This window comes from Lepidochelys olivacea (genome assembly GCF_965140295.1).
Source record: "Lepidochelys olivacea isolate rLepOli2 genome assembly, chromosome: 7".
Taxonomy (NCBI): Eukaryota; Metazoa; Chordata; order Testudines; family Cheloniidae; genus Lepidochelys; species Lepidochelys olivacea.
Window position 1 is genome coordinate 1,161,779 of NC_140417.1, and position 25,803 is coordinate 1,187,581.

At 65.5% G+C, this 25,803-nt stretch overlaps 1 protein-coding gene across 1 annotated transcript; it reads right to left on the reverse strand.

The window, feature by feature from the left end:
- Positions 1-337: 337 nt before the first annotated feature.
- KLHDC8B (kelch domain containing 8B) lies at positions 338-21,045 on the reverse strand. Its single transcript, XM_084632848.1, has 6 exons — positions 20,841-21,045; positions 16,231-17,079; positions 10,910-11,074; positions 9,752-9,976; positions 9,071-9,172; positions 338-1,248 (listed from the first exon to the last, which is right to left on the reverse strand). Exons 2-6 carry the CDS (start codon positions 16,619-16,621, stop codon positions 1,052-1,054), a joined length of 1,080 nt encoding a protein of 359 aa, XP_084488974.1. The 5' UTR covers positions 16,622-17,079; positions 20,841-21,045; the 3' UTR covers positions 338-1,051.
- Between the last annotated feature and the right edge of the window lie 4,758 nt (positions 21,046-25,803).

The window sequence follows — 25,803 nt, forward strand, 5'->3', positions numbered from 1 at the left end:
TTGTTGTAATTCACCATCAGGAATGTGCCAGCTGAGATTCACAGCACCCATAAGGGCTGAGTGACACTGACGTACTTGGTACTGCTTAGGCCAGATGGCGTTTCTGAACTGCCTGTTCCTTGTGGTGGAATCTCAGGGCCTGGTCCCCTCTCAGTAACGGTCTCAAACCTCCTTGGAGCAGGGAGAACGGACGCCCCTTCACTCTCACTGAGGGCTTGACCCTGAGTGGCTTCCAGGGGCGCCTCCAGGAACAAGCAGAGGCACTTTGCCCTGCGGACTCCGGCACTGTCAGATCAAGCAGCAGGAGAGACCTTGATGGACACGGCTTCACCAAGAGTCACATTCCACTTGTTTCATTTATTTGAGGGGCTACAGCACCTCCTAGGCACTGAGCTACGGGGCACCATATGTGCTACATGGGACACAGACCAGGGCTACAACAATACAGCACTCCCTGCTCTGCTCTGGCCTCCCGCGAGTCACCGGTGCTCCTCACTGCGCAGCATAAGACACATCTGCACAAAGACAGCACAGACATTCACACTGGACAACAGGCAGCTCAAACCAGCTCCCTCACCCAGGGGCTGGCTCTCCTCCCAAGAGACTGCTGAGGGACAGACAGATGGACCCTGGAGCTCCATGAACGAGGCGGCGGCTGCCCTGAAGTGCAGTGTTCGCAACAGGACCTGACACCGGAGAGCCAGCTTTGGATTCCCCAGGATCGCGAAGTCCCTTCAGCTACTCTGGGGCGCCACCCCACCCCCTGGCATTGACACTCCTTCCAGACTCCTCTGCGGCTTGCCCTGCCCTGGTTCTCTCCTGTCCCCCACGCACAGACCGACTGCTCCCATCTCTGAGCTACACTAGAAAACTAATTTCAGCTTCTGAAAGCCTAACGAGCAAAAGACGACGTCACTGCTTTGGTGCCCCGAGTCAGTAACTACGAGCTACACACCAGCTCCAAAGAGTTTGCTCTGCATGGCACCCGTCGCCAGCTTCAGGCACTTTGCCCTCAGCTCTGTTGGTGGGATCCTTCTGCCGGGGGCTCCCTTCAGGCCCCTTCCCGCAGGCAGAGAGCCTCGACTGCGCCGCTGGGGCCCTGCGCCACCCCTCCGATCACAAACAGCAGGCTTGGGGCCTGGTAGCTGGAGCAGGAGCAACGACCAGTGGGCATGGGGGGCAGCAGCTCCCACTTCTTCCTTGGTATGCTAAATCCTTCCACTGAGCCCAGGGGGAATGACTGGTTCCCTGCAAGAGATGAGACATTAAACCATCAATGGGCAGCAACAGAGGAGAGAGACCTGGGTGTGGGTCAGTCACAGGTTAAGAGCCACCAGTGGGACATGACTGTGAAAAAGGCAAGCCTCAGCTGTGAAGACAGAGAAGTCTGAGTGCCGTTGGGCAAGGCACAGGCTAGCCCTCCGCTGGGATGCTGTGTGCAGCTCTGGGCACCTGCGGTCAGGAAAGAGGAACTTAAACTGGATCCGGTGCAGAAGAATGGGGAGCATCTCATGAGAGGAGACAGGGACAGCTTAGCTTTTTGGCCCAGCAGTGAGAAGACCGAGAGGGGAGCTCAGAGCTAGAGACCCACCAGGGAGGACAAAGAGCTATTAAAGCTCAAGGACAAAGTTGGCCCAAGAACCAAGGGGACAAACTGGCCAGGAATATGTCAGGGTGGTCACTGGAAGGCTATATCCATTAGAGGGGGCGGCTTTGGGACAGCCACCCAGTTGGAGTGGTAGATACGCTGGAGGGTAGGGATAGGATACAGAGGGACCTAGACAAATTGGAGGATTGGGCCAAAAGAAATCTGATGAGGTTCAACAAGGACAAGTGCAGAGTCCTGCACTTAGGACGGAAGAATCCCATGCACCGCTACAGACTAGGGACCGAATGGCTAGGCAGCAGTTCGGCAGAAAAGGACCTAGGGGTGACAGTGGACAAGAAGCTGGGTATGAGTCAGCAGTGTGCCCTTGTTGCCAAGAAGGCCAATGGCATTTTGGGATGTATAAATAGGGGCATAGCGAGCAGATCGAGGGACGTGATCGTTCCCCTCTATTCGACATTGGTGAGGCCTCATCTGGAGTACTGTGTCCAGTTTTGGGCCCCACACTCCAAGAAGGATGTGGATAAATTGGAAAGAGTCCAGCGGAGGGCAACAAAAATGATTCGGGGACTGGAACACATGACTTATGAGGAGAGGCTGAGGGAACTGGGATTGTTTAGTCTGTGGAAGAGAAGAATGAGGGGGGATTTGATAGCTGCTTTCAACTACCTGAAAGGTGGTTCCAGAGAGGATGGTTCTAGACTGTTCTCAATGGTAGCAAGTAACAGAACAAGGAGTAATGGTCTCAAGTTGCAGTGGGGGAGGTTTAGGTTGGATATTAGGAAAAACTTTTTCACTAGGAGGGTGGTGAAACACTGGAATGCGTTACCTAGGGAGGTGGGTGGAATCTCCTTCCTTTGAGGTTTTTAAGGCCCGGCTTGACAAAGCCCTGGCTGGGATGAGTTAATTGGGGATTGGTCCTGCTTTGAGCCGGGAGTTGGACTAGATGACCTCCTGAGGTCCCTTCCAACCCTCATATTCTATGAAACAACATAACTAGTTTTAAGAGATAACTGGACACATTTGCGTGAGATTGTCTGACAGGGCGGCTTGGGATGTGAGGGCAGGGATCAGAGCCCTGCGGGTCCCTACCAGTTCATGTTCCATGTTCTTAAAATTGAATGCCACAGCTGGTCCCTGCCCACGCCATCCCTTCAGCCATCCCCACAGGGCCAAGGGATCGCGCTGTACCGCGGGCCCCCCGCACCATCCCCTCAGCCATCCCCACAGGGCCGAGGGATCGCGCTGTACCACGGGACCTCCCGCACCATCCCCACAGGGCCGAGGGATCGCGCTGTACCGCGGGACCTCCCGCACCATCCCCTCAGCCATCGCCACAGGGCCGAGGGATCACGCTGTACCGCGGGCCCCCCGCACCATCCCCTCAGCCATCCCCACAGGGCCGAGGGATCGCGCTGTACCACGGGACCCCCCGCACCATCCCCACAGGGCCGAGGGATCGCGCTGTACTGCGGGCCCCCCGCACCATCCCCTCAGCCATCGCCACAGGGCCGAGGGATCGCGCTGTACCGCGGGCCCCCCGCACCATCCCTTCAGCCATCGCCACAGGGCCGAGGGATCGCGCTGTACCGCGGGCCCCCCGCACCATCCCTTCAGCCATCGCCACAGGGCCGAGGGATCGCGCTGTACCGCGGGCCCCCCGCACCATCCCCACAGGGCCGAGGGATCGCGCTGTACCGCGGGCCCCCCGCACCATCCCCTCAGCCATCGCCACAGGGCCGAGGGATCGCGCTGTACCGCGGGCCCCCCGCACCATCCCTTCAGCCATCACCACAGGGCCGAGGGATCGCGCTGTACCGCGGGCCCCCCGCACCATCCCCTCAGCCATCGCCACAGGGCCGAGGGATCGCGCTGTACCGCGGGCCCCCCGCACCATCCCTTCAGCCATCACCACAGGGCCGAGGGATCGCGCTGTACCGCGGGCCCCCCGCACCTACCCTCAGCCATCACCACAGGGCCGAGGGATCGCGCTGTACCGCGGGCCCCCCGCACCATCCCTTCAGCCATCACCACAGGGCCGAGGGATCGCGCTGTACCGCGGGCCCCCCGCACCATCCCCTCAGCCATCCCCACAGGGCCGAGGGATCGCGCTGTACCACGGGACCTCCCGCACCATCCCCACAGGGCCGAGGGATCGCGCTGTACCGCGGGCCCCCCGCACCATCCCCACAGGGCCGAGGGATCGCGCTGTACCGCGGGCCCCCCGCACCATCCCCACAGGGCCGAGGGATCGCGCTGTACCACGGGCCCCCCGCACCATCCCCTCAGCCATCCCCACAGGGCCGAGGGATCGCGCTGTACCGCGGGCCCCCCGCACCATCCCCTCAGCCATCCCCACAGGGCCGAGGGATCACGCTGTACCGCGGGCCCCCCGCACGATCCCCTCAGCCATCCCCACAGGGCCGAGGGATCGCGCTGTACCACGGGACCCCCCGCACCATCCCCTCAGCCATCCCCACAGGGCCGAGGGATCGCGCTGTACCACGGGCCCCCCGCACCATCCCCACAGGGCCGAGGGATCGCGCTGTACCGCGGGCCCCCCGCACCATCCCCACAGGGCCGAGGGATCGCGCTGTACCGCGGGCCCCCCGCACCATCCCCATAGCCATCGCCACAGGGCCGAGGGATCACGCTGTACCGCGGGCCCCCCGCACCATCCCTTCAGCCATCCCCACAGGGCCGAGGGATCACGCTGTACCGCGGGCCCCCCGCAGCATCCCCACAGGGCCGAGGGATCACGCTGTACCGCGGGACCCCCCGCACCATCCCCACAGGGCCGAGGGATCGCGCTGTACCGCGGGCCCCCCGCACCATCCCCTCAGCCATCGCCACAGGGCCGAGGGATCGCGCTGTACCGCGGGCCCCCCGCACCATCCCTTCAGCCATCACCACAGGGCCAAGGGATCGCGCTGTACCGCGGGCCCCCCGCACCATCCCTTCAGCCATCGCCACAGGGCCGAGGGATCGCGCTGTACCGCGGGACCCCCCGCACCATCCCCACAGGGCCGAGGGATCGCGCTGTACCACGGGCCCCCCGCACCATCCCCTCAGCCATCGCCACAGGGCCGAGGGATCGCGCTGTACCGCGGGCCCCCCGCACCATCCCTTCAGCCATCGCCACAGGGCCAAGGGATCGCGCTGTACCGCGGGCCCCCCGCACCATCCCCTCAGCCATCCCCACAGGGCCGAGGGATCACGCTGTACCGCGGGCCCCCCGCACCATCCCCTCAGCCATCCCCACAGGGCCGAGGGATCGCGCTGTACCGCGGGCCCCCCGCACCATCCCCTCAGCCATCCCCACAGGGCCGAGGGATCACGCTGTACCGCGGGCCCCCCGCACGATCCCCTCAGCCATCGCCACAGGGCCGAGGGATCACGCTGTACCGCGGGCCCCCCGCACCATCCCTTCAGCCATCCCCACAGGGCCGAGGGATCACGCTGTACCGCGGGCCCCCCGCAGCATCCCCACAGGGCCGAGGGATCACGCTGTACCGCGGGACCCCCCGCACCATCCCCACAGGGCCGAGGGATCGCGCTGTACCGCGGGCCCCCCGCACCATCCCCTCAGCCATCGCCACAGGGCCGAGGGATCGCGCTGTACCGCGGGCCCCCCGCACCATCCCTTCAGCCATCACCACAGGGCCAAGGGATCGCGCTGTACCGCGGGCCCCCCGCACCATCCCTTCAGCCATCGCCACAGGGCCGAGGGATCGCGCTGTACCGCGGGACCCCCCGCACCATCCCCACAGGGCCGAGGGATCGCGCTGTACCACGGGCCCCCCGCACCATCCCCTCAGCCATCGCCACAGGGCCGAGGGATCGCGCTGTACCGCGGGCCCCCCGCACCATCCCTTCAGCCATCGCCACAGGGCCAAGGGATCGCGCTGTACCGCGGGCCCCCCGCACCATCCCTTCAGCCATCGCCACAGGGCCGAGGGATCGCGCTGTACCGCGGGCCCCCCGCACCATCCCCTCAGCCATCCCCACAGGGCCGAGGGATCGCGCTGTACCGCGGGCCCCCCGCACCATGCACTCCATGAACACCTTAGGACTCTGAGGATGTGCGCTATCACAGGGCCTTGCCCCCAACTCCCCGTCCGCCAGCATTGTGGGACTGAGTTCGCGGGAGGACAGAGGTCTGGCAGGGAGCTCTGCAGATGAGCACGGGGGGCAGAGTTAAGGTGGTGTATTTCCTGAGGTGAATTCTGTCCCTTACACAGCGTTCACACTAGTGCTTTGCACAGCTGCGAGAGGGGCGCAAGAGGAGACTGCGACGAAGTACTGCTCCCCACTGTGCCAGTCACTCTCACACGCTGTGCGGGGTGCTGAGCTGTGAACAAGTGGGAGATGAAAAGCTTTCACAAGCTGCCTGTAGATCCGAGTCCCACCGCGCTGCTGCCCATCTCCCAGCCCCCACACTGCGCGGGTAACTTACCCGGCACAAAAGAGCCAGGAATGGAACCAAATCGATTTTTCTGTCCATTTGCAGAGCTCATTGTTCCCACTGAATAGGAACGGCTCTGGCTGTGCCACACATCACAGAGCAGGAGAATCAGAGAATCCGAGACTATCAGGGCTGGAAGGAACCTCAGGAGGTATCTAGTCCAACCCTCTGCTCAAAGCGGGACCAATCCCCAACTAAATCATCCCAGCCAGAGCTTTGTCAAGCCTGACCTTAAAAACCTCAAAAGGAAGGAGATTCCACCACCTTCCTAGGTAACGCATTCCAGTGTTTCACCACCCTCCTAATGAAAAAGTTTTTTCCTAATATCCAACCTAAACCTCCCCCACTGCAACTTGAGACCATTGCTCCTTGTTCTGTCATCTGCTACCACTGAGAACAGTCTAGATCCATCCTCTTTGGAACCCCCTTTCATGTAGTTGAAAGCAGCTATCAAATCCCCCCTCATTCTTCTCTTCCACAGACTAAACAATCCCAGTTCCCTCAGCCTCTCCTCATAAGTCATGTGTTCCAGTCCCTGAATCATTTGTGTTGCCCTCCACTGGACGCTTTCCAGTTTTTCCACATCCTTCTTGTAGTGTGGGGCCCAAAACTGGACACAGTACTCCAGATGAGGCCTCACCAATGTCGAATAGAGGGGAACGATCACGTCCCTCGATCTGCTGGCAATGCCCCTACTTATACATCCCAAAATGCCATTCTTGGCAACAAGGGCACACTGTTGACTCATATCCAGCTTCTCGTCCACTGTCACCCCTAGGTCCTTCTCTGCAGAACTGCTGCCAAGCCATTCGGTCTCTGGGCTGTAGCGGTGCATGGGATTCCTCCGTCCTAAGTGCAGGACTCTGCACTTGTCCTTGTTGAACCTCATCAGATTTTTTTTGGCCCAATCCTCCAGTTTGTCTAGGGCCCTCTGTAGCCTATCCCTACCCTCCAGCGTATCTACCTCTCCTCCTAGTTTAGTATCATCTGCAAATTTGCTGAGAGTGCAATCCACACCATCCTCCAGATCATTTATGAAGATATTGAACAAAACCGGCCCCAGGACCGACCCTTGGGGCATTCCGCTTGATACCAGCTGCCAACTAGCTATGGAGCCATTGATCACTACCCGTTGAGCCAGACAATCTAGCCAGCTTTCTATACACCTTATAGTCATCGCAGGACACTACAAGGCACCTGGGCTGCCCACAAAGAGCAGCTCTGCCCTGTGTCTGCTGCAGCACGTTGTAGAAATTCAGCTGTTTGCTTTCCCCAAGTTAACAGACCCTTGCTGGGAGAGCCAGGGAGCACCCATCTGCCCCACACCAGTGCGCTCCTCCCCTGCCCTGGTCCAGTTCTCCGAGCCGAGAGGGGCAGAGACCAGGAACAACTAGGTGCTCCTCCTAGACACAGGCCTGCAGAGAGTAGCTGAACAGTGCCCCCTATCCAACTATGCTGCTGTATCCCCCCTACACCAGGCACTCCCTGGAGAGCGGCAACAGCGCCCTCCCACGAACAGCAGCCCACGATAGCTGCAGCCAGCAGCTGCCAGTGATTTCACTTTGCTGGAAAGGCAAAGCCTGCCTTCCTCAGCTGGCACCCAGCACTCAGCTCCAGGCTGCTGTCTGCTCACCAGCCAGGTAAAGTCTCCTCAGAGATCCGGAGCTCAGCATCCCCTTCGGACAATGCTGTGGCTCCGAGGCACCATCCCAACCAGCCAGCCCAGCTGCGGGAGACATGCCGGTGTACTTCTGCACTGGCCTCGCATCCCGTTACAGAGTGTGGGGGAGTCAGGGCCCTGCACCCCCCACGTGTTGCGATTTACTGCGACTTTTAGCCAGCCAGCAAAACGGAAGGTTTATTGGACAACAGGAACACAGTTTAAATTAGAGCTTGTAGGTACAGACAACAGGAGCCCCTCAGTTAGGTCCATCAGGGGTGGGGGGGGGCAGGGAGCTTAGACCCCAGTCCTGGGGCTCCTTCTGTTTCTCCAGCCTGCTTCCAAACTCAACCCCCCCCCCCCCCCGGCTCCTCCTCCAGCCTTTGTCCAGCTTCCTGGTGAAAAGGTGTCACCACGCCCCCAACCCCCCTCCTGGGCTCAGGTATTGTTCCTCCAGCGAAGCCACCCCCTGCGATCCCATCCCCCATGCAGACAGTCCCAGTAAACCCCCCCCCCACATTCCCAAGTCAGTCCTCCCCACTTCCTGCTTCGTGACACATCCCACATGGGGCGCTGCTGCCTGCAGGGCTCCCCCCTTGTCTCCATCCCTGTCTAACTTTCCCCAGGCCTGGCCCACCCCGGGGAGGTGAATAAGCAGGACAGCACAGCTGGCGGTGTGGCGCTCCCTTGGCCCTGCAGCAGCTTCGCTCCAGCGGGCATGTGCCTTGCTGGAGGTCACCGCGGCTGGGCACAGAAGTGAGGGGAACACCTCGATGAATGCCACACCGTGAGCGGGTGCCAGCTAGTGAGACCTAATAAGGCACCAACGTTTATACAGAAGCAAAAGTCGGGCCCCGTCCCTGCTCTTCCTCACCCTCCCCAACTGGGGATCTGGCCCATCTCCAGTCTGACTGCACGAGGGGCCAGAATGGCCAGGGAGGGGCCCCTGAGGGAACCCTGCCCATGGGTAGCACGACGACAAGATGATCCCAGTGCCTCCAATAGAGACTGGTGGAGCAGGGGCTGCGGGGGGGAACAAGGCCTGGAGCCAGAGGAGAGACTGGGACCCAGGATTCACGGTGCTCTCAGCCCCGCAGAGAAACCCCTCGAACTCGGTGCCCTGTGGCAGGAGGAAGGGGAAGGGCCAGCCACTCAGCTCCACTGACAGAGCAGTGTGTGCGAGATGGCACGGCCCCTGACATGGGCCTGGGAGGGGCAGGTCTGTCTCACAGCTCCCTCCCCGAGAGGCTGCCACTTGGCTCAGCCCTGCCAGTGGCTACACCCTCCAGCAAGTCCCGAGCACAAGCATGACCCCCCCCCGTCCCTCCCACCACGTTACCGAGGCCTCCGGCCACCACCACTCGCCCGCCGAGGCAGCCTGCCACAAAGTCAGCTCTCTTCTCCCGCATGCGCACGGCGCGGCCCAGCTTGCTCCAGGCCCCTGCAGGAAAGAGGCAGGTCAGGCTCGTCCTGCTGCAGCGGGTGGGAAAAGAGCCTCACTGGGTGCTGGGCACCTTCCCCTCTCCCGGCCCTTCCCCGCGCGCCTCCCTGATGGGTCTGAAAGCAGGGATGGAGCCGGGCCAGACGCCTCCGGAGACTCGCCCGCTGTAACTCTGCGCACAGGAGTGGGACCCCCGCCCCCTCCCCAGGCATGAGACAGCTGGGGCAGGCCCCCCCCGCTGCTACCAGGGGAGAGAGCAGCCGACAGGGTGGGAGTGGAGGACGGGCTTTGGGAGGGGATTTCCACCTGCCGTTCCTGCCTCCCGGCACAGGGCAGTGCCTCAGCCGTGGGGCCAGCGGCAGAGGTTCAAAGCCCCAAACTCCAGGAGTTGGAGCCAGGCTCCTTCTGCACCCCACCCCGGGTCACAGGACACGTACAGAACAAGGAAGCTAAGCGCAGAGCTGGGTCGGAGGGACCCTCCAACTCTCTGGGTACCCGGCTAGGGGCACCTCTCTTTGCACCCCAGCTGGCCAGGCACACGGGGCGCCCATGCTGCACAAGATCCTCATGCCAGCTCACCCTGCTCCGGCTCAAACATCTCCACCGTGTTGACAAAGTGGGGCCGGGAGTAGAAGTTGTGGGGTCCCGGTTGCTGCAGGCCCCCGAGGCTGAAGAAGCAGCCGTCGGCCATGGCGCAGCTGGCAAAGGCCCGCCGGCTGGGGACGCTGGGATAACGTGTCCAGCTCCTTGTCTCCAGGTCGAAGGCCTCAAAGGCAGTGACAGGCAGCTTGCCCTGCCTCCCGCCTGTGGGGGAGGAGATGCTGAGAGGGGTCTGGGCTGCCAAGGCCTTCACCCCCACCCCCACATCGCCCTGTCACAAGGGATGGGGGTCAACACCAGGCTGCATGTGCTCTGCAGACCATGGGCTGTGGATTGTGCCCGGGGGGGGGGGGGGGGCTGGGCGGGGGGCAGGTCTCTGCGGGACACCCTGGGCACCCAGAGCCGGAATCTGGGCCGAGATTCGCCAGGCTCATTTGCATGTTTATTAAAGGTTATTAATGTTTCTGCAGCAGAGCAGCCAAGAGCCAAGCTGGCTTCTGGGGCACGGGGGCTGTGAACAAAGAGACGCCCCACAGGCAGGGCCCAGCGAAGCCCTGGGATGAGGAGAGATTTTGCCCCAGTCCAGTTGGGAGTCTGGAGCTGTACCACGCCCCTGCAGCTGCTCCAGCCTCTCCCAGCAGGGGGTGCTGTGGGGGCGGGGCAGGGCGCTAGCTGTGGGGGGGCTCCCAGCAGGGGGTGCTGTGGGGGTGGGGCACTGGTTGTTGGGGAAGTTCCCTGCTGCTCCAGCCCCAGCCTCTCCCAGCAGGGGGCGCTGTGGGGGCAGAGCAGGGCGCTAGCTGTGAGGAGCTCCCAGCATGGGGCGCCATGGGGACGGGGCAGGGTGCTGGCTGAGGGGGGCTCCCAGCAGGGGGCGCTGTGGGGGCAGAGCAGGGCGCTAGGTGTGAGGGGCTCCCAGCAGGGGGCGCCATGGGGACGGGGCGGGTGCTGGCTGTGGGAGGCTCCCAGCAGGGGGCGCTGTGGGGGCGGGGCAGGGCGCTAGCTGTGGGGGGGCTCCCAGCAGGGGGCGCTGTGGGCAGCGGGGCAGGACACAGGATGTGGGGGGCTCCCCAGGGGAAATGCTGCACCCATGCACCCTCCATCTCACCCACTGTCCCCGTGCCAGACGGTGCCACTTACCCAGGAGGAAGATCTTGTTGCCCTGCAGGAAGGCAGATGCCCCATAGCAGGGGGTGGGCATGGAGGGCAGAAGCTGCCAGTGGGCGGTCGCTGGCTCATAGACCCGCACTAGTGCCTGAGGAGAGGTGTCTGCGCCCATGCCCCCAAGAGCATAGACCAAACCAGCTGCAAGAGAGGAGGGGAAATGACGGGGGGAAAGCAAGGACCGGGTAGGGGCAAAAGAGTGGGGGATGGTTGGGGTGTGAGAGAGCAGGGGAACCAGCAGGGGATGGGGGGAGCCGGCGGGGAGCTGGCGCGGGTTGGGGGGCTGTGAGAGAGCAGGGGAGCCAGCGGGGGATGGGGGGAGCCAGCGGAGGATGGGGGGGCCGTCAGAGAGCGGGGGAGCCGGCGGGGAGCTGGTGGGGAATGGGGGTGAGCGGCCGACTGAGGAGCCCTGGCTCGCTGAGCTCTGCTGCCCACGTCCCCCCAGAGTGCTGGGCCTGGCAGAGCCAGGCAGCCCCAGCCACCAGCAGTGGGGCACAGTTCAGAGCCAAGGACCCGGTGGGGCAGCTCCAACCAGGAGCACAGGAGGCAGCTCTTGTGCCCGTGGCAGGAGGGCACGATGGCACAGGACGGCCAGGGGCAGCAAGCCCACGAATCCACGGCAGGCCTTAAACCGGGGAGGAAGGGAGACAGCACAGGGGGACAGGGTCAGTGCCGGGGGGGGGAGGGATGGAGGTCGGGGGGGACGGCACAGGGCAGGAGGGTCAGTGCTGGGGGGGGTCAGTGGGGGGAGGGCACAGGGCAGGAGGGTCAGTGCCGGGGGGGGGGGGAGATGGGTGTCAATGGGGGGAGGGCACAGGGCAGGAGAGTCCGTGCCGGGGGGGATGGGGGTTAGCGGGGGGGACAGCACAGGGCGGGAGGGTCGGCGCCAGGGGGGAGGATGGGGTCAGTGGGGGGAGGGCGCAGGGGGACAGGGTCGGTGCCGGGGGGGATGGGGTCAGCGGTGGGGACGGCACAGGGCGGGAGGGTCGGCGCCGGGGGGAGGGTGGGGTCAGTGGGGGGAGGGCGCAGGGCGGGAGGGTCGGTGCCGGGGGGGGGGGGGGGATGGGGTCAGCGTGGGGACGGCACAGGGCGGGAGGGTCGGTGCTGGGGGGGGATGGGGTCAGCGGGGGGAGGGCACAGGGGGACAGGGTTGATGCCGGGGGGGATGGGGTCAGCGGGGGGACGGCACAGGGCGGGAGGGTCGGCGCCAGGGGGGAGGGTGGGGTCAGTGGGGGGACGGCACAGGGCGGGAGGGTCGGCACCAGGGGGGAGGGTGGGGTCAGTGGGGGGAGGGCGCAGGGTGGGAGGGTCGGTGCCGGGGGGGGGGATGGGGTCAGCGGGGGGACGGCACAGGGTGGGAGGGTCGGTGCCGGGGGGATGGGGTCAGCGGGGGGACGGCACAGGGCGGGAGGGTCGGCGCCAGGGGGGAGGGTGGGGTCAGTGGGGGGAGGGCGCAGGGCGGGAGGGTCGGTGCCGGGGGGCGGGATGGGGTCAGCGGGGGGACGGCACAGGGCGGGAGGGTTGGCGCCAGGGGGGAGGGTGGGGTCAGTGGGGGGAGGGCGCAGGGCGGGAGGGTCGGTGCCAGGGGGGGGGGGGTCAGCGTGGGGACGGCACAGGACGGGAGGGTCGGTGCTGGGGGGGGATGGGGTCAGCGGGGGGAGGGCACAGGGCGGGAGGGTCGGCGCCAGGGGGGAGGGTGGGGTCAGTGGGGGGACGGCACAGGGTGGGAGGGTCGGTGCCGGGGGGATGGGGTCAGCGGGGGGACGGCACAGGGCGGGAGGGTCGGCGCCAGGGGGGAGGGTGGGGTCAGTGGGGGGAGGGCGCAGGGCGGGAGGGTCGGTGCCGGGGGGGGGATGGGGTCAGCGGGGGGACGGCACAGGGTGGGAGGGTCGGTGCCGGGGGGATGGGGTCAGCGGGGGGACGGCACAGGGCGGGAGGGTCGGCGCCAGGGGGGAGGGTGGGGTCAGTGGGGGGAGGGCGCAGGGCGGGAGGGTCGGTGCCGGGGGGGGGGATGGGGTCAGCGGGGGGACGGCACAGGGCGGGAGGGTTGGCGCCAGGGGGGAGGGTGGGGTCAGTGGGGGGAGGGCGCAGGGCGGGAGGGTCGGTGCCGGGGGGGGGGTCAGCGTGGGGACGGCACAGGGCGGGAGGGTCGGTGCTGGGGGGGGATGGGGTCAGCGGGGGGAGGGCGCAGGGGGACAGGGTTGGTGCCGGGGGGGATGGGGTCAGCGGGGGGACAGCACAGGGTGGGAGGGTCGGTGCTGGGGGGGATGGGGTCAGTGGGGGGAAGGCGTAGGGGGACAGGGTTGGTGCCGGGGGGGATGGGGTCAGCGGGAGGGTCGGTGCCAGGGGGGGGGATGGGGTCAGCGGGGGGAGGGCGCAGGGGGACAGGGTCGGTGCCGGGGGGATGGGGTCAGCGGGGGGACAGCACAGGGTGGGAGGGTCAGTGCCGGGGGGGATGGGGTCAGTGGGGGGAAGGCGTAGGGGGACAGGGTTGGTGCCGGGGGGGATGGGGTCAGCGGGAGGGTCGGTGCCAGGGGGGAGGATGGGGTCAGCGGGGGGAGGGCGCAGGGGGACAGGGTCGGTGCTGGGGGGGATGGGGTCAGCGGGGGGAGGGCGCAGGGGGACAGGGTCGGTGCCGGGGCGGATGGGGGTCAGTGGGGGGGGTCGTGCCGGCTGGGGAAAGGGTGGCTGGTGCAGGGGCCGGGGCCGGCACAGCGGGGAGCCCGCCTGTGGGGTGGGAGCTGCAGTCCCCCTGAATTCCCCTCACCCCATGTCCCGGACCCTGGCTCTGGCCTGTCCCAGGGCACTGATGGGGCGAGTGCCCCACGCCTCCCCCCACCCTCCAGCGCCCGGGCCTGCAGCGGGGGCCCCTGCCAGCCCCGGGGATGGCACCGCACGGGGCGGGCAGCGGGCTGGGCCCCGGCACCTGCTGCCTGGCAGTTTCCCGCCCGGCCCCAGCACCCGCTCCCCCGGACACACTGAAAATAGCCCAGACCCGGGGCCTGGCAGCTAATTATACTCCCTGGCGCGTCTCCCTGGAGACGCCATGGCAACCCAGCCATCTGCCCGAAGGCTGCTTCCCCCGCCCTGCTCTGGCTGCCGTGCGAAGCCACAGCGGGCAGGGCCCAGGGAGCAGGGGCTGCAGGCCTGCCCCCCAGGCCCCAGCCAACAGCCTCTCCTCACCCCCGAGGTCCCTGGGGTGCCCCGGGCAAGCAGCTCAGGAGAAGCCACCACCCCTCGGAGGGGCTCAGCCTACGTTTGGAGGGTGCCCCATTGCTGCAGACCCTCACGCCCGCCCCTGGCTGGGCCAGTCCCCAGCGGCGGGGAGGGGCAGCCCAGCCAGGCGAAGGGCCGTGCCCCAGGTCACATGGAGGGGCTGCCAGTCTGGGCCAGGCTCCCTCTGGGCGCTGCCCTGGCAGCGGGGCCAGCTGGAAAATGCCGGGCAGCTCTCATCAGCTAAGAGTGGGAACATGCAGCAGCCCGGACTCTGGGGCCACCTCGGGCTCCAGGACCCGCCTGTGCCCCCCCCCGCTCAGCCCCGACTGCCCAGGGAGAGCACCCTCCCCCCCCCCGGGGGCCAGCCCCGACTGCCCGGGGAGAGCGCCCCCAACAATGTGCCAACATGGTTTTCTCAGTTAGCCACAGAGAGGAGCCAGCCTGGCCTGGGGCTGTGCGCAGCAGGATCAGGGGATCGCCTACTGCAATCCACACAGGGGGGAACCGGTGTCTCCAGCCTGACCCAGCTCAGTCAGTGCTGCCAACTTCCACAAGGAAAGCAGCCTCCCCCTTGTCTGTTGGGTGCGGGTCCGACCCCCAGCACCGAGTTAGGCTTGGCTTGTGTCAGCGTTGTACTGGCCATGCCGAGCTCTGGGGCAGCAGCTGCATGAGGCTGGGGGAACAGGGGGAGATGGTGCTGAACTGAAAGCCCAAGACTACCCCCCCTCACTGCACTTGTGACCTGACCCCCCCACAAGTCAGCAACTTTACAGCACGTGCACCTGGCAAACCCCATTCTGCCCGCTTCGCGCAACCACAACCCCCGCCAGCCGGAGCGCCGGCTCCCCCCCATGGGATGAGCCCCGTGGTCAGGCTCCGAGAGAGGATGGGGGGGGCAGAGAGACTACGGGGGGGGCATCTGTGCAGCGAGATGATGGCAGGGGCCGGGGGGCATCTGCAGCACACGCGCGCTCTCTCTCGGGCCCTGCCGAGGCCGCTCCTGGCATGTCCCGTCCAGGGCCCGCAGCAATGGGGCTCCGGGAGAAGCCCAGCCAGAGGGAACCCGCCGAGCCCAAAGCACTCTGCCCAAGCCTGCTGCATGCACTGTGGGGTGCCTCGGCAGCGGGGGATGGGCCAGGGCACCCTTGGGAGTGCCGCTCCCACCCTTAGCCCCAGATCCTAGGAAAGCCCAGGATTCAGGCCTGGGACCTTTGGCAGCATCTACTGGGCTAAGGGCCCAGCCGCTCGCAACCACATGCCCTGGCTGCTTTGCTCACCCGGTGCCCGTGAGGGCAGCTCTGTAACCCCACCTCTTGCTGCCCTGCCCAGGCAAAGGCACAGGGCAGAGGGGGCTGCAGCGGGGCGGAGGGCCCTGCACGCAGGAAGGGAGCTGCTCCTGGCATGCACACATCACCACAGGGATCCTGGTGGAGGCCAAGCACCCCGGCACGTGGGGTCAGGTAGCACCACTGCCACGAGAACGGCCTGACACCGGCTCCCTTCCGGGGGCACAGGCCTGCTGGTTCCCATCTGTGCCACTGGGCCAGAGGTGAGCATGGACACTGCCCCATCCCAGGGCTCTCGCAGCAGGCCGGGGCCTCCCTGGCCACCCATCTTTTGGGGACAGGCTCCCCAGGATGCTCTGCATAGCACAGCCCCCCCTAGGTCTGTGTGACGGGCGGGCACAGGGTGCAGGCCTGGGGAGCGGGTGGGGACACCCCTGCTTCCAGCACCCAGAACAGACACCTGTCTGGCACGCACCGACCCAGCGTGGCTCTGTGACCCCTGCCTTGGCCCAGCCACATGCTGAGCCGCCCGCCACACCCCAGCGGCTCAGAGCTGCAGCTCTGCCTGCCACACCCACCGCGGTGGGGCCACGGCCCTCTGCCCCTTCAGGCCTGCAGCCGGGGATGGGAATGAGGCCGAAGCAGTGGGAGGGGAGAGCCAGGAGCCCGGGGTGGGCAGGAGGGCAGAGGCAAATGCCCAAGGCTCCAGGGGAAAGGGTAGGGGGCTGGGTGCCCAGAAGCAGTTAAGGGGCATTTTCATTCAAATAGGCAGTGACATACCCCCGCCCAGCTCACCTCTCTCGATGGCAGAGACGCCCATGGATGGCTGGGCCAGGGCCGCCGCCTTCTCCCACTTGCCCTCATCTGTGTTGAAGACTTCGACGGAGGCCAGGGGGCTCTGTCTGGAATCCATGCCCCCCATCACCAGGACCTGCTTCCCCACGGCCACAGCAGCCGCCCCGGCCCGGGGTGTGAGGAGTGGAGGGAGCACCGTCCACTTCTGGGAAAGCACATCCAGCATCTCCACGGTGTCCAGGGGCAGCCCCGCCTGGCCACAGCCCCCCGCCACGAAGAGGTGCCCGTCCTGGTACGCAGGGCTGCAGTACACCCGGCAGGTGGGCATGGGAGGGAAGACCTCCCAGAAGAAAGACCTGGCAGTGGCGGCTGCCATAGCGGGAACCGGCATGGTACCTCAGGGGGGAGCCATTGCAGCACCTCTCACCGAGGCTCCCCCTCCCAGCGGGGCATCCTCAGGGCTCTGCTCTGGGCAGACAGCTCCACCCACAGCCAACAGCTGCAGCAATGCTCCTGTGAGGGCAATTCCACCTCAAGCCCTGTGGGAGGGGGCCCAGGCCGGTAGTGCCCGGCGGCCACTGGCTCCGGTGGGACGGATCCCCAGGGCGGGGAGAGGTCGATTCCCACTCAGAGCCGCTAGCATCGTCTTACAGTAACAGGCAGGACACACCCCAGACTCAGCCGCTCGCAGGTCAGTTCCGCTGGCCCAGCCAGACAGGTGCAGCGGTTCTGGAGCAGGGCTCTGCTGTGGCAGCTGGACACTCCTGCCTGGTGCGTGGTTTGTGCCTCAGGTCTGGCCCTGCTCAGACTGGAGTTTCTGCAGCTCCTCTTCCCTCCACCAGCTCCTGCCTGAAGGGGGAGAAGGCACGTGAGGGGGCCAGGCTCTGGACCATCCGCTGCAGAAAATGCATCTGGTAGAGGCGGGGAGCAGAGAGGCGATCCGACAACGCGGGCGCAAACAGCTCTCTGAGCAGCTGCCTGCCAGGCCCAGCCAGGGCCGGGAGTCCCAGCTGCCTTTGCCCCCTGGGAACCCCCAGAGCCTGGAAGTTTGGGCAGGAGCAAGTTCAGAGGAAGCAAGCTGACCTAGGGAGAGAGCACAAGCCAGACACTGGAGCAGGACTCTGGGTGTCTCCAGAGGACCTGACCCCAGCCCAGACGGTGCCCTGGAATTGTGAGGAAACTGAGGCAGGGAACAGCATGTCGGGTTTATGCAGAGCTCTGCATTTCTCACAGGACTCAGGAAAGAGTCTGTGCAAAGCGTGTGTTTAATGCTGCACCTGCCACATGGCCCTTGAAGCGTTAGCCTGCCACAGGGACTGCATGTTGGAGTCAGCCCTGGCTCCAGGGACTGGGCAGGGACGGCATGGGGTAAACTCTCAGCACAGGGCACTACATAGAGGATCCGCCCCAGGAGGGGGATGCAGGACCCAAGACAGGAAGTGCCTGGGCCTCTGTTCAGACTCCGGATGTTTCAAACTCCTGGGGAGCCAGCAGCTGGATTCCCCCACAGCAACCTAGTGAGTGGCGGGCGGGTGTCTTGCTCCTTTGGGGAGGTCTCCAGGCCTGCCCCCAGTGCCATCATGAGCCTGTAATGGACACCCAGGCCCCGGTCAGAGAATCGCCACAGCAAGGAGTTCCCAGCTCACTTATCTTCCCCTTGAACAGCTTCATGGCCGAGAGCTGCATCATCCGCAGAGATCCATAAAGTCCGGAGGGCGGGTCCCTGCTGAGGTCTCAGCTTTGGGCTCCCTCCAGTGCACCCGGCGAGGAACCCATGCCTGGGAAGCCAGGCTGCTGCAGGCCGCCGTAGGGAAGATGTCAAAGGGGGATGGAAACAGCAAGGCACCCCCAGCAGCAGAGTCAGCACCTCCCATTGCCAGGGATTGCCCCAAAGCTCCCCCGGCACAGCAACGGCAGCTTGAAACCTGTGCCAGGCTGGGGCAGGCACCTGCTCCCATGGAACACAGCACCTCTCCCCCAGGAGCCCACTGGGCGCTGAGCACAAGGACTGCCTGCTGCATCCTGCCAGGCAAAGCGGCAGGCACTAGCTCCTGGAGCCAAGTCAGGGCAGAGCCCAGGCTCCGCAGGAGGCGTGTTCTCATTTCACCCCCCAAGCCCTGGGCCCAGCCGGCCAGAGACACAGCTGCACCCGGGGGCGTCAGAGCCGCGCTGCCAGCCGCACGGGTAACACCGCACTGCCGGGGGTGCCAAATCCCAGCCGGACAGTGCAGCCCACCCAGGTGGCTGGAAAACAACTTCAGCTGCACGGCCCTGGGTGGAGCTGGCCCCGCTTCTCGGGATGCAGAGCTGTACGGCCAGGAGACGTGCTGTGAGCACCCAGCCAGGCTCCTGCCATCTGCAGAGCAGGCCAGACACCCCTCCCCGCCCGAGCTAGTGCCAGAGACCCCCCACAGCAGCCCCCGCCGCCCCCGGCCAAGCTAGTGCCAGAGACCCCCCCCCAGCAGCCCCTCCCAGTCCAAGCTCGAGCCAGAGACCCCCCGCAGCCCCGTCCAGGCCAAGCTACAGCCAGAGACCCCCCACAGCAGCCCCCACCGCCCAAGTCCAAGCTAGTGCCAGAGACCCCCCGCAGCCCAGGCCAGGCCAGGCTACAGCCAGAGACACCCCCCCCCTCCAGCAGCCCCTCCCAGGCCGAGCTCGAGCCAGAGACACCCCCCCCCCTCCAGCAGTCCCACCCAGGCCGAGCTCGAGCCAGAGACACCCCCCCCCTCCAGCAGCCCCCCCAGGCCGAGCTCGAGCCAGAGACACCCCCCCCTCCAGCAGCCCCCCCAGGCTGAGCTCGAGCCAGAGACACCCCCCCCTCCAGCAGCCCCTCCCAGGCCGAGCTCGAGCCAGAGACACCCCCCCCTCCAGCAGCCCCTCCCAGGCTGAGCTCGAGCCAGAGACACCCCCCCCCTCCAGCAGCCCCTCCCAGGCCGAGCTCGAGCCAGAGACACCCCCCCCTCCAGCAGCCCCCCCAGGCCGAGCTCGAGCCAGAGACACCCCCCCCTCCAGCAGCCCCTCCCAGGCTGAGCTCGAGCCAGAGACACCCCCCCCTCCAGCAGCCCCCCCAGGCCGAGCTCGAGCCAGAGACACCCCCCCCTCCAGCAGCCCCTCCCAGGCCGAGCTCGAGCCAGAGACACCCCCCCCTCCAGCAGCCCCTCCCAGGCCGAGCTCCAGCCAGAGACACCCCCCCCCCCTCCAGCAGCCCCTCCCAGGCCGAGCTCCAGCCAGAGACACCCCCCCCCCTCCAGCAGCCCCTCCCAGGCCGAGCTCCAGCCAGAGACACCCCCCCCCCTCCAGCAGCCCCCCCAGGCCGAGCTGGAGCCAGAGAGCCCCCAGCCCCAGCTGACAGGCGTGGGATGGGCAGTTGGGGGCGGAGCCAGGCCGCTGACCATGCACTGAGCGCGCGGGTGCTCAGCCAGCCTCCGACCCGGTACTTGGTGCCCCCCTGGGCTCCCTGCTCTGCCGGGCGGGGGCTGCATCTTCCCATTCCCCGCGTGCGCCGCCCTCCGCGGGGCACAGCCAACGGGCCGCGCTGCACCAGGCCCTGGGATCGCCCGCCACGGCTGGGACCCGCTCGCAGCTCCTGGGCTGAGCCCTGCAGGGCGCTGGGGGGGTGGGGGGCAGCCCGCGGGGTAGCAGGGGCTGGGGCAGGGGGCTGGAGAGGGGGCCGGGGCCGGGCAGAGACCCCCCAGCAGCTAGTGGGCAGGGCACTGGGTGGGGGGCAGGGCGCGCACACCCCAGACGGGGTGATCGGAACCGAAGTCCAGGCCCGCCCTGGGGCCGCCACCCGCGGGGGAGCCCGCCCGGCCCGTGGGAGCAGCTCAGAGCAGCTGGCTCCGGCCAAGCCCCCGGGACCCGCGTCCTGCCCAGCCGGCCCCGCTGCGGAGCGGTTCGCACCCCGGGGCGCCTCGGGCTCCCTCTGGGCTCACGGCACCGGCGGGGCCGGGGCAGAAACTTTCCCGGAGTCCGCAGCCCGGGGGCGGGGACGGTGTCCTGGCAGCCCGGGGGAGGTTGGGGGGGGACCCTGGGAGCTGGGGGGGGACGCGCAGGAGGGTCCCGGCAGCCCGAGGGGGGGCGCCCGAGGATCTGGGGGGGGACGCGCGGGAGGGTCCCGGCAGCCCGAGGGGAGACCCCCGAGGATCTGGGGGGGGGCGCGCGGGGGGGGGGTGTCCCGGCAGCCCGAGGGGGGGCGCCCGAGGACCTGGGGGGGGACGCGCAGGGGGGGGGTGTCCCGGCAGCCCGAGGGGGGGCGCCCGAGGACCTGGGGGGGGACGCGCGGGGGGGGTGTCCCGGCAGCCTGAGGGGGGGCGCCCGAGGACCTGGGGAGGGACGCGCGGGGGGGTGGGTGTCCCGGCAGGCCGAGGGGGGACCCCCGAGGATCTGGGGGGGGGCGCGGGGGGGTGGGTGTCCCGGCAGCCCGAGGGGGGGCGCCCGAGGACCTGGGGGGGCGTCCTGGCAGCCCGAGGGGGGGCGCCCGAGGACCTGGGGGGGCGCGCGGGGGGGGTGTCCCGGCAGCGCGGGGGGCTGGGGGTCCCGGGGCGGGGAGCAGCGGTCCGGCCCGGCTGCACACGAAGCGGCCCCGCGGACCGGCGCAGGGAGACTCTCACCTCCGGGGCGCGGGTCCGCCGCGGCTGTCCTGGGCTGGGCTCGGCTCGGCTCGGCTCCGGCTCCCCGCGCGGCGCGGCTGAGCGCCGGGAAACACCCCGCGCCTTAACCCTGCCCGCGCCGGGCGCTGCGCCGAGCTCCGGAGCCGCGGCCGAATGCGGGGGCGCAGCCCGCGGCCGGCGCGGCCCATCCAGCCCCTGCGGGGAGACGCGCCTCGGACGGCCTCGCCCGCTGCTCCCCCCGCGGCCACGGCAGCCGCCAGCCGCGCCAACCCGGGTGAAGCGAGGGCGGGGGCTGGCCCCGGCTGGGACAGACACTGACCCTCTCATCCTGCCCCCGCTGAACAGCTGGAGGCTTGGGGGGGCAGGCTGGGCAGCTCCCCCTCGTCCCCCCAGGAAACAGCAATCCCTGACACACCCCGCACACACGTGGCTGGGTGCCCCCTTCGTCCCCCCAGGAAACAGCAGTCCCTGACACCCCCCACACACACCTGGCTGGGGTGCCCCCCTCGTCCCCCCAGGAAACAGCAATCCCTGACACACCCCGCACACACGTGGCTGGGTGCCCCCTTCGTCCCCCCAGGAAACAGCAGTCCCTGACACCCCACACACACACACACCTGGCTGGGGTGCCCCCCGTCCTCTCCCCAGGAGCCAGCAATCCCTGACACCCGCCCCCCAAGAGCCAGCAATCCCCCCCAGGAACCAACAATCCCTGACCCCCCCCCCCCACACACACACACACCTGGCTGGGGCACTGAGACTCACCTCAGCAGGGCCATGCTGGGTCAGACCAGTGGTCCGTCTGGGCCAGTGTCCTGGCTCTGGCATGGCCAGGTGCTGTAGAGGGAATGAACAGAACGGGGCAGTTATCGAATGATCCATCCTGTCGCCCATGCCCAGCTTCTGGCAGTTGGAGGCTTAGGGACACCCAGGGCACGGGCTTGTGTCCCTGCCCATCCTGGCTAACAGCCATTGGTGGACCGTGTAATGAGGCTGGTTCTGGCAGGACCCAACGGAGAGTGCCAATTCAGGACAAACTGCTCAAAGCAGGGCAGTTACAGCCCAGGGCTGGGTTTCTGTGCCCACCAAGGCAAACCAAACCAGCCAAACAGAGCAGACTTTGGTCTCACCCCACTGGCTAACCCCAAGTCACACGAGCAATTCCCTTAGACACTCCAGTTTCCCAGTAACCCCACCAGGGCCACTCGTTATGGGGACAGATGGTTGTGAAAACCAATACCCCAGTAAAAGAAAAACAGTTCTCTCAATCCCAAAGGACCAAGCCCCAGACCCCGGTCAATACACAAATCAGATCTTACCCACAGATCACGCTGCTGCCGATCCTTTGGAGTCTAAAATCTAAAGGTTTGTTCATAAACGGAAAAGACAGAGACGAGAGCTAGAACGGGTTCAATGGAATCAATGACATCCAGTGTTGGCCAAGTTCTTGGGTCAGGCTTGTAGCAGCGATGGAATAAACGGCAGATTCAAATCCAGTCTCTGGAGAACATCCCCGGCTGGGATGGGTCTTTCAGTCCTTGGGTCAAAGCTTCAGGGTAGCCAAGTCCCTCCAGAGGCCAGAAGCAGGACTGAAGACCAGCTGGAAGAGCTGCAGCAGCTTTTGAAAGTCTCTTGCCGTGTGGTCTCTGCTTTCTGTGTCCCAAGGACAAGCTGCCCATCCATGGCCTGGAAACACCTCCGAGTTCGGTCCCTAGGCAGGTCCCTGCACGCCTGGCCGAGTCCCCAGGCGCGTCTGCCTTCTCTCACTGGGTCAGTTGTGTCGCTGATGGTCCTTAATGGGCCGTCCAGCAGGCTAGGCAGAGCTGACCCCAACGTGTCTGGGGTGTCCCCCAGAAGCAGAGCACAGGTTTGAACTACAGACAGGACAGAGCCAATATTCATAACTTTAACTACAAAATGATAGACGCACACAGACAGCATCATCCTAACCAGCAAACCATCACCTTGTCTGAGACACCTTAGTTGACCCCCTTTATACAAGATTTAGTGCCACTACGGGACCTGGGTTGCAACGATGTTCTATATGGTCCCAGTTCAAGTCAATAAGTCACCGACCCATCCTCCAGAACTGATCTAGTTGGTTTTTTGAACCCAGTTACACTTTTGGCCTTCGCACCCCCTGGCCTGGAGACTGTGGCGCCCTCCGCAGACTGGCTGGGCGGGCGGTGTGCGAAGAAGCACTGCCTTGTGTTTGTTTAAACCTGCTGCCTATAATGTCATTGGGTGACCCCTGGTTGGAGTGTTTTGGGCAGGGGTCAATTCAGGGGTGGCCTGGGACTCCTGCACTGGGGAGGCTGGGCATGAGTGCCAGCAGAAGCTCCCTGGAAGTGGGAGGGGGGGCCTGTGGCACCGGGACCATGGCCCTGCCCCACCCCCAGGCCTGTTCCTGCTCAGCCTCCTCCAGCAAGACCTCCCCCACGCTCCACCCCCAGGCCCCCCTCCCCTCCCCTCCCCTCCCCCACCCACTGCTTTCTCCTCTCCACCTCCAAGCCCTCTGGCCCACCCCCTCCACCTCCTCATCTGAGGCGCTCCGGCTCACCCCTCCACCCCCTCCTCCAGGACCCCCGCCCCCACAGCTCCTCGGCAGGCAGGGGGCCTCGGGGGGGGCAAGGGGCTCTTGGGGGAAGAGGGCAGGAAGGGGAGCTGTACAGGCAGGGCCAGGGGGAAGAGGACGAGTGGGAGCAGGGCAGCATAGCCTCCCCTGGCCTCTTGTAGCCACTGCCCAGGGGTAAATGACACGTCCTCATTCACATCTCCTCACCCGTCCTGGTTGTGCAGCCCTCGAGCCTACGCCCCCTGCACCGTCTCTTTCCAAGTTAACAGTGCCAGTCTTTGTACTCTCCCCTCAGACGGAGCCTGTTCCGTTCCCACTCACTTTGGTTGCCCCTCTCTGCACTCTTCCAGTTCCAATAGCCCTTTTCTGAGATGGGGCGACCACATCTGCACGCAGTGTTCAAGGTGTGGCTGCACCAGGGGTTTATACAGAGGCAACAGGATATGTCTGTCCTCTCTCTATTGTAATAGTTTCTCTGTTCGCTTTTTTGAGCTGCTGCACATTGAGCGGATGATTTCAGAGAACTGTGCACAAGGACTCCAAGCTCTCTCGGGTGATCACAGCTCATTTAGACCCCATCATTTTGTATGTATAGTCAGATCCGACTTGGACATTTTGCACGGCTAAGGGACTCGCTCCTAGAGGCAAGCTGCACTGATCTTATGCACCGAATTTCGAAAGGGGTGGATACTTTTGCAACCACCCGTAGCATACTTATGCAAACTGATCCACCATCCAGCACTATGCTGTACCTTGGGGCCCACAGAGCTAGGGAGCGTGCTCTCTGGGCTGCTGCTAGCATGACCCCTTTCTCCTTGGGACAGGGCCCCTAGTGGAAGGATGCTAGGCCACACCCCCCCACACCCCGCCCTGGGACCTGGTAACCTTTCCCCTGTAACCCTCAGCTCCGATTCCTCCGGATCCCGTTTCACCCCAAGGCCTGAGACCTCCAAGCAGCTGGCTCCCTGTCCCCAACACCCTCTTTCCTGCCTTCACTTCCCTCCTAATTGCCACCCCCTAGTGTGTCCACACTGGAGCTGCTGGTGCACTTTCCAGCTCTAGGAGACATACCAGCACTAGCTCTGCTCAAGCTAGTGTCTTAAAAACACAGCGGTTGCCGCGGGCTGGTGTCGGGCCCTGAGCACAACCCTGGCTGAACCCCGCGGGAAGGGCCGGGCCAGCGGGCCGGGCCAGCCGCTCCAGGCACACTGCCATTTTTAGCGCACACACAAGGCATAACTAGCATTGCTGGGAGTTACCCGCCTGCGTCGGCACACCCTTAGACGGTCATAGGGATCGTAAAGGAGAAGCCAGGACAAAGACCAGGGCTGATCCTGGGATCCCTGTTTCCGCCTAGGACTCGAGGGGTAAAGCCGGTACAGTGCTCACCTGCATGCCCCTAGGACCCGCCGGCCAGCCCACTCAGGTTAACCGATGGGCTCGTGGGGTAGCCCCACAGAAGCTTGAAGGTTGGTGCAGGGAGGTTACAAGAGAGCAGCATGCTCACTGGAAGCAGCGCAAGCCGCAACGGCTACAGCGAAGGGTGCCTTTCCCCTAGAAGGCCCTGGGTTCAAGTTGCTTATAACTGTGCTAAACTTTTACCATTTGGGCTGAAATGCCCCACACCAGGCTTCTGCCTCAGGCGGAATGTTTGTTTCAGTAAATATATTAACTAGCAGGAGGTTAGAAAACAGCAGGGTTTGCCCCATTAAAAACCCTTCCACCTCTTTCAGGGGAGTTCTAGCGGAAGGGGTAATAAGATGTCTGGACTTCACCGCCCAAAGGACAGAAATATTACACACCAGTAGTTAACCTGGAGTCGGTTCTGACTAGCTCCAGGTGCGAAGCAGCCCCCGCAATGCTAACCCCATAGACAGATTCCCCAGGACCACAGGCAGTCTGTAAATTGAACTGCTGCTTCTTCCAGGTGTGCACTGCCTGGCCCCAGCTGTGGGATCAGCTCTGTGCCACACTCATGCCGAGGAATCACTGCGGACTCTGAGCTCGACTTGGACCTGGCCCGGCAGCCCCCCAGCAGTTGCAGGCACCATGACAGGTTCCCTCTGGTGGAGATGGCCATCAGTCTGTTCCAGGGCCTTGAGAAGCACCGAGTGTTTTTACCCTCGCACAAATCTGGGCTGTGACAGCAGCAGCTAGGAAGAGCCCAGACTGGAACTCTTGGATTCCCGTGTAAGGTGCAGCTAGACGCACTGAGGTGTGAGGAGGTCCCGGGGCCTCCCCGGAGACAAGCGTTGCCAGCTATCAGGCAGCGTTGGCAACACGACTGCCCTACATGGGACACAAACCAGGAGCACTGTCAGCTCCCCGCGGGGTGAGCTGGACTACACCAGTCTTCTCGAGCTGTCAAAGCTCCAGCTAGACGATACT

Bases quoted from the DNA above. Each gene is read 5' to 3' on its own strand.
- KLHDC8B (XM_084632848.1), bottom strand. From the start codon at position 16,621: ATGCCGGTTCCCGCTATGGCAGCCGCCACTGCCAGGTCTTTCTTCTGG. The intron at 9,977-10,909 runs GTAAGTGGCACC...CCTCCCCCACAG, and splicing joins CAACAAGATCTTCCTCCTGG to GCGGGAGGCAGGGCAAGCTG. The intron at 9,173-9,751 runs GTGAGCTGGCAT...TCTTTCCTGCAG, and splicing joins GATGTTTGAGCCGGAGCAGG to GGGCCTGGAGCAAGCTGGGC.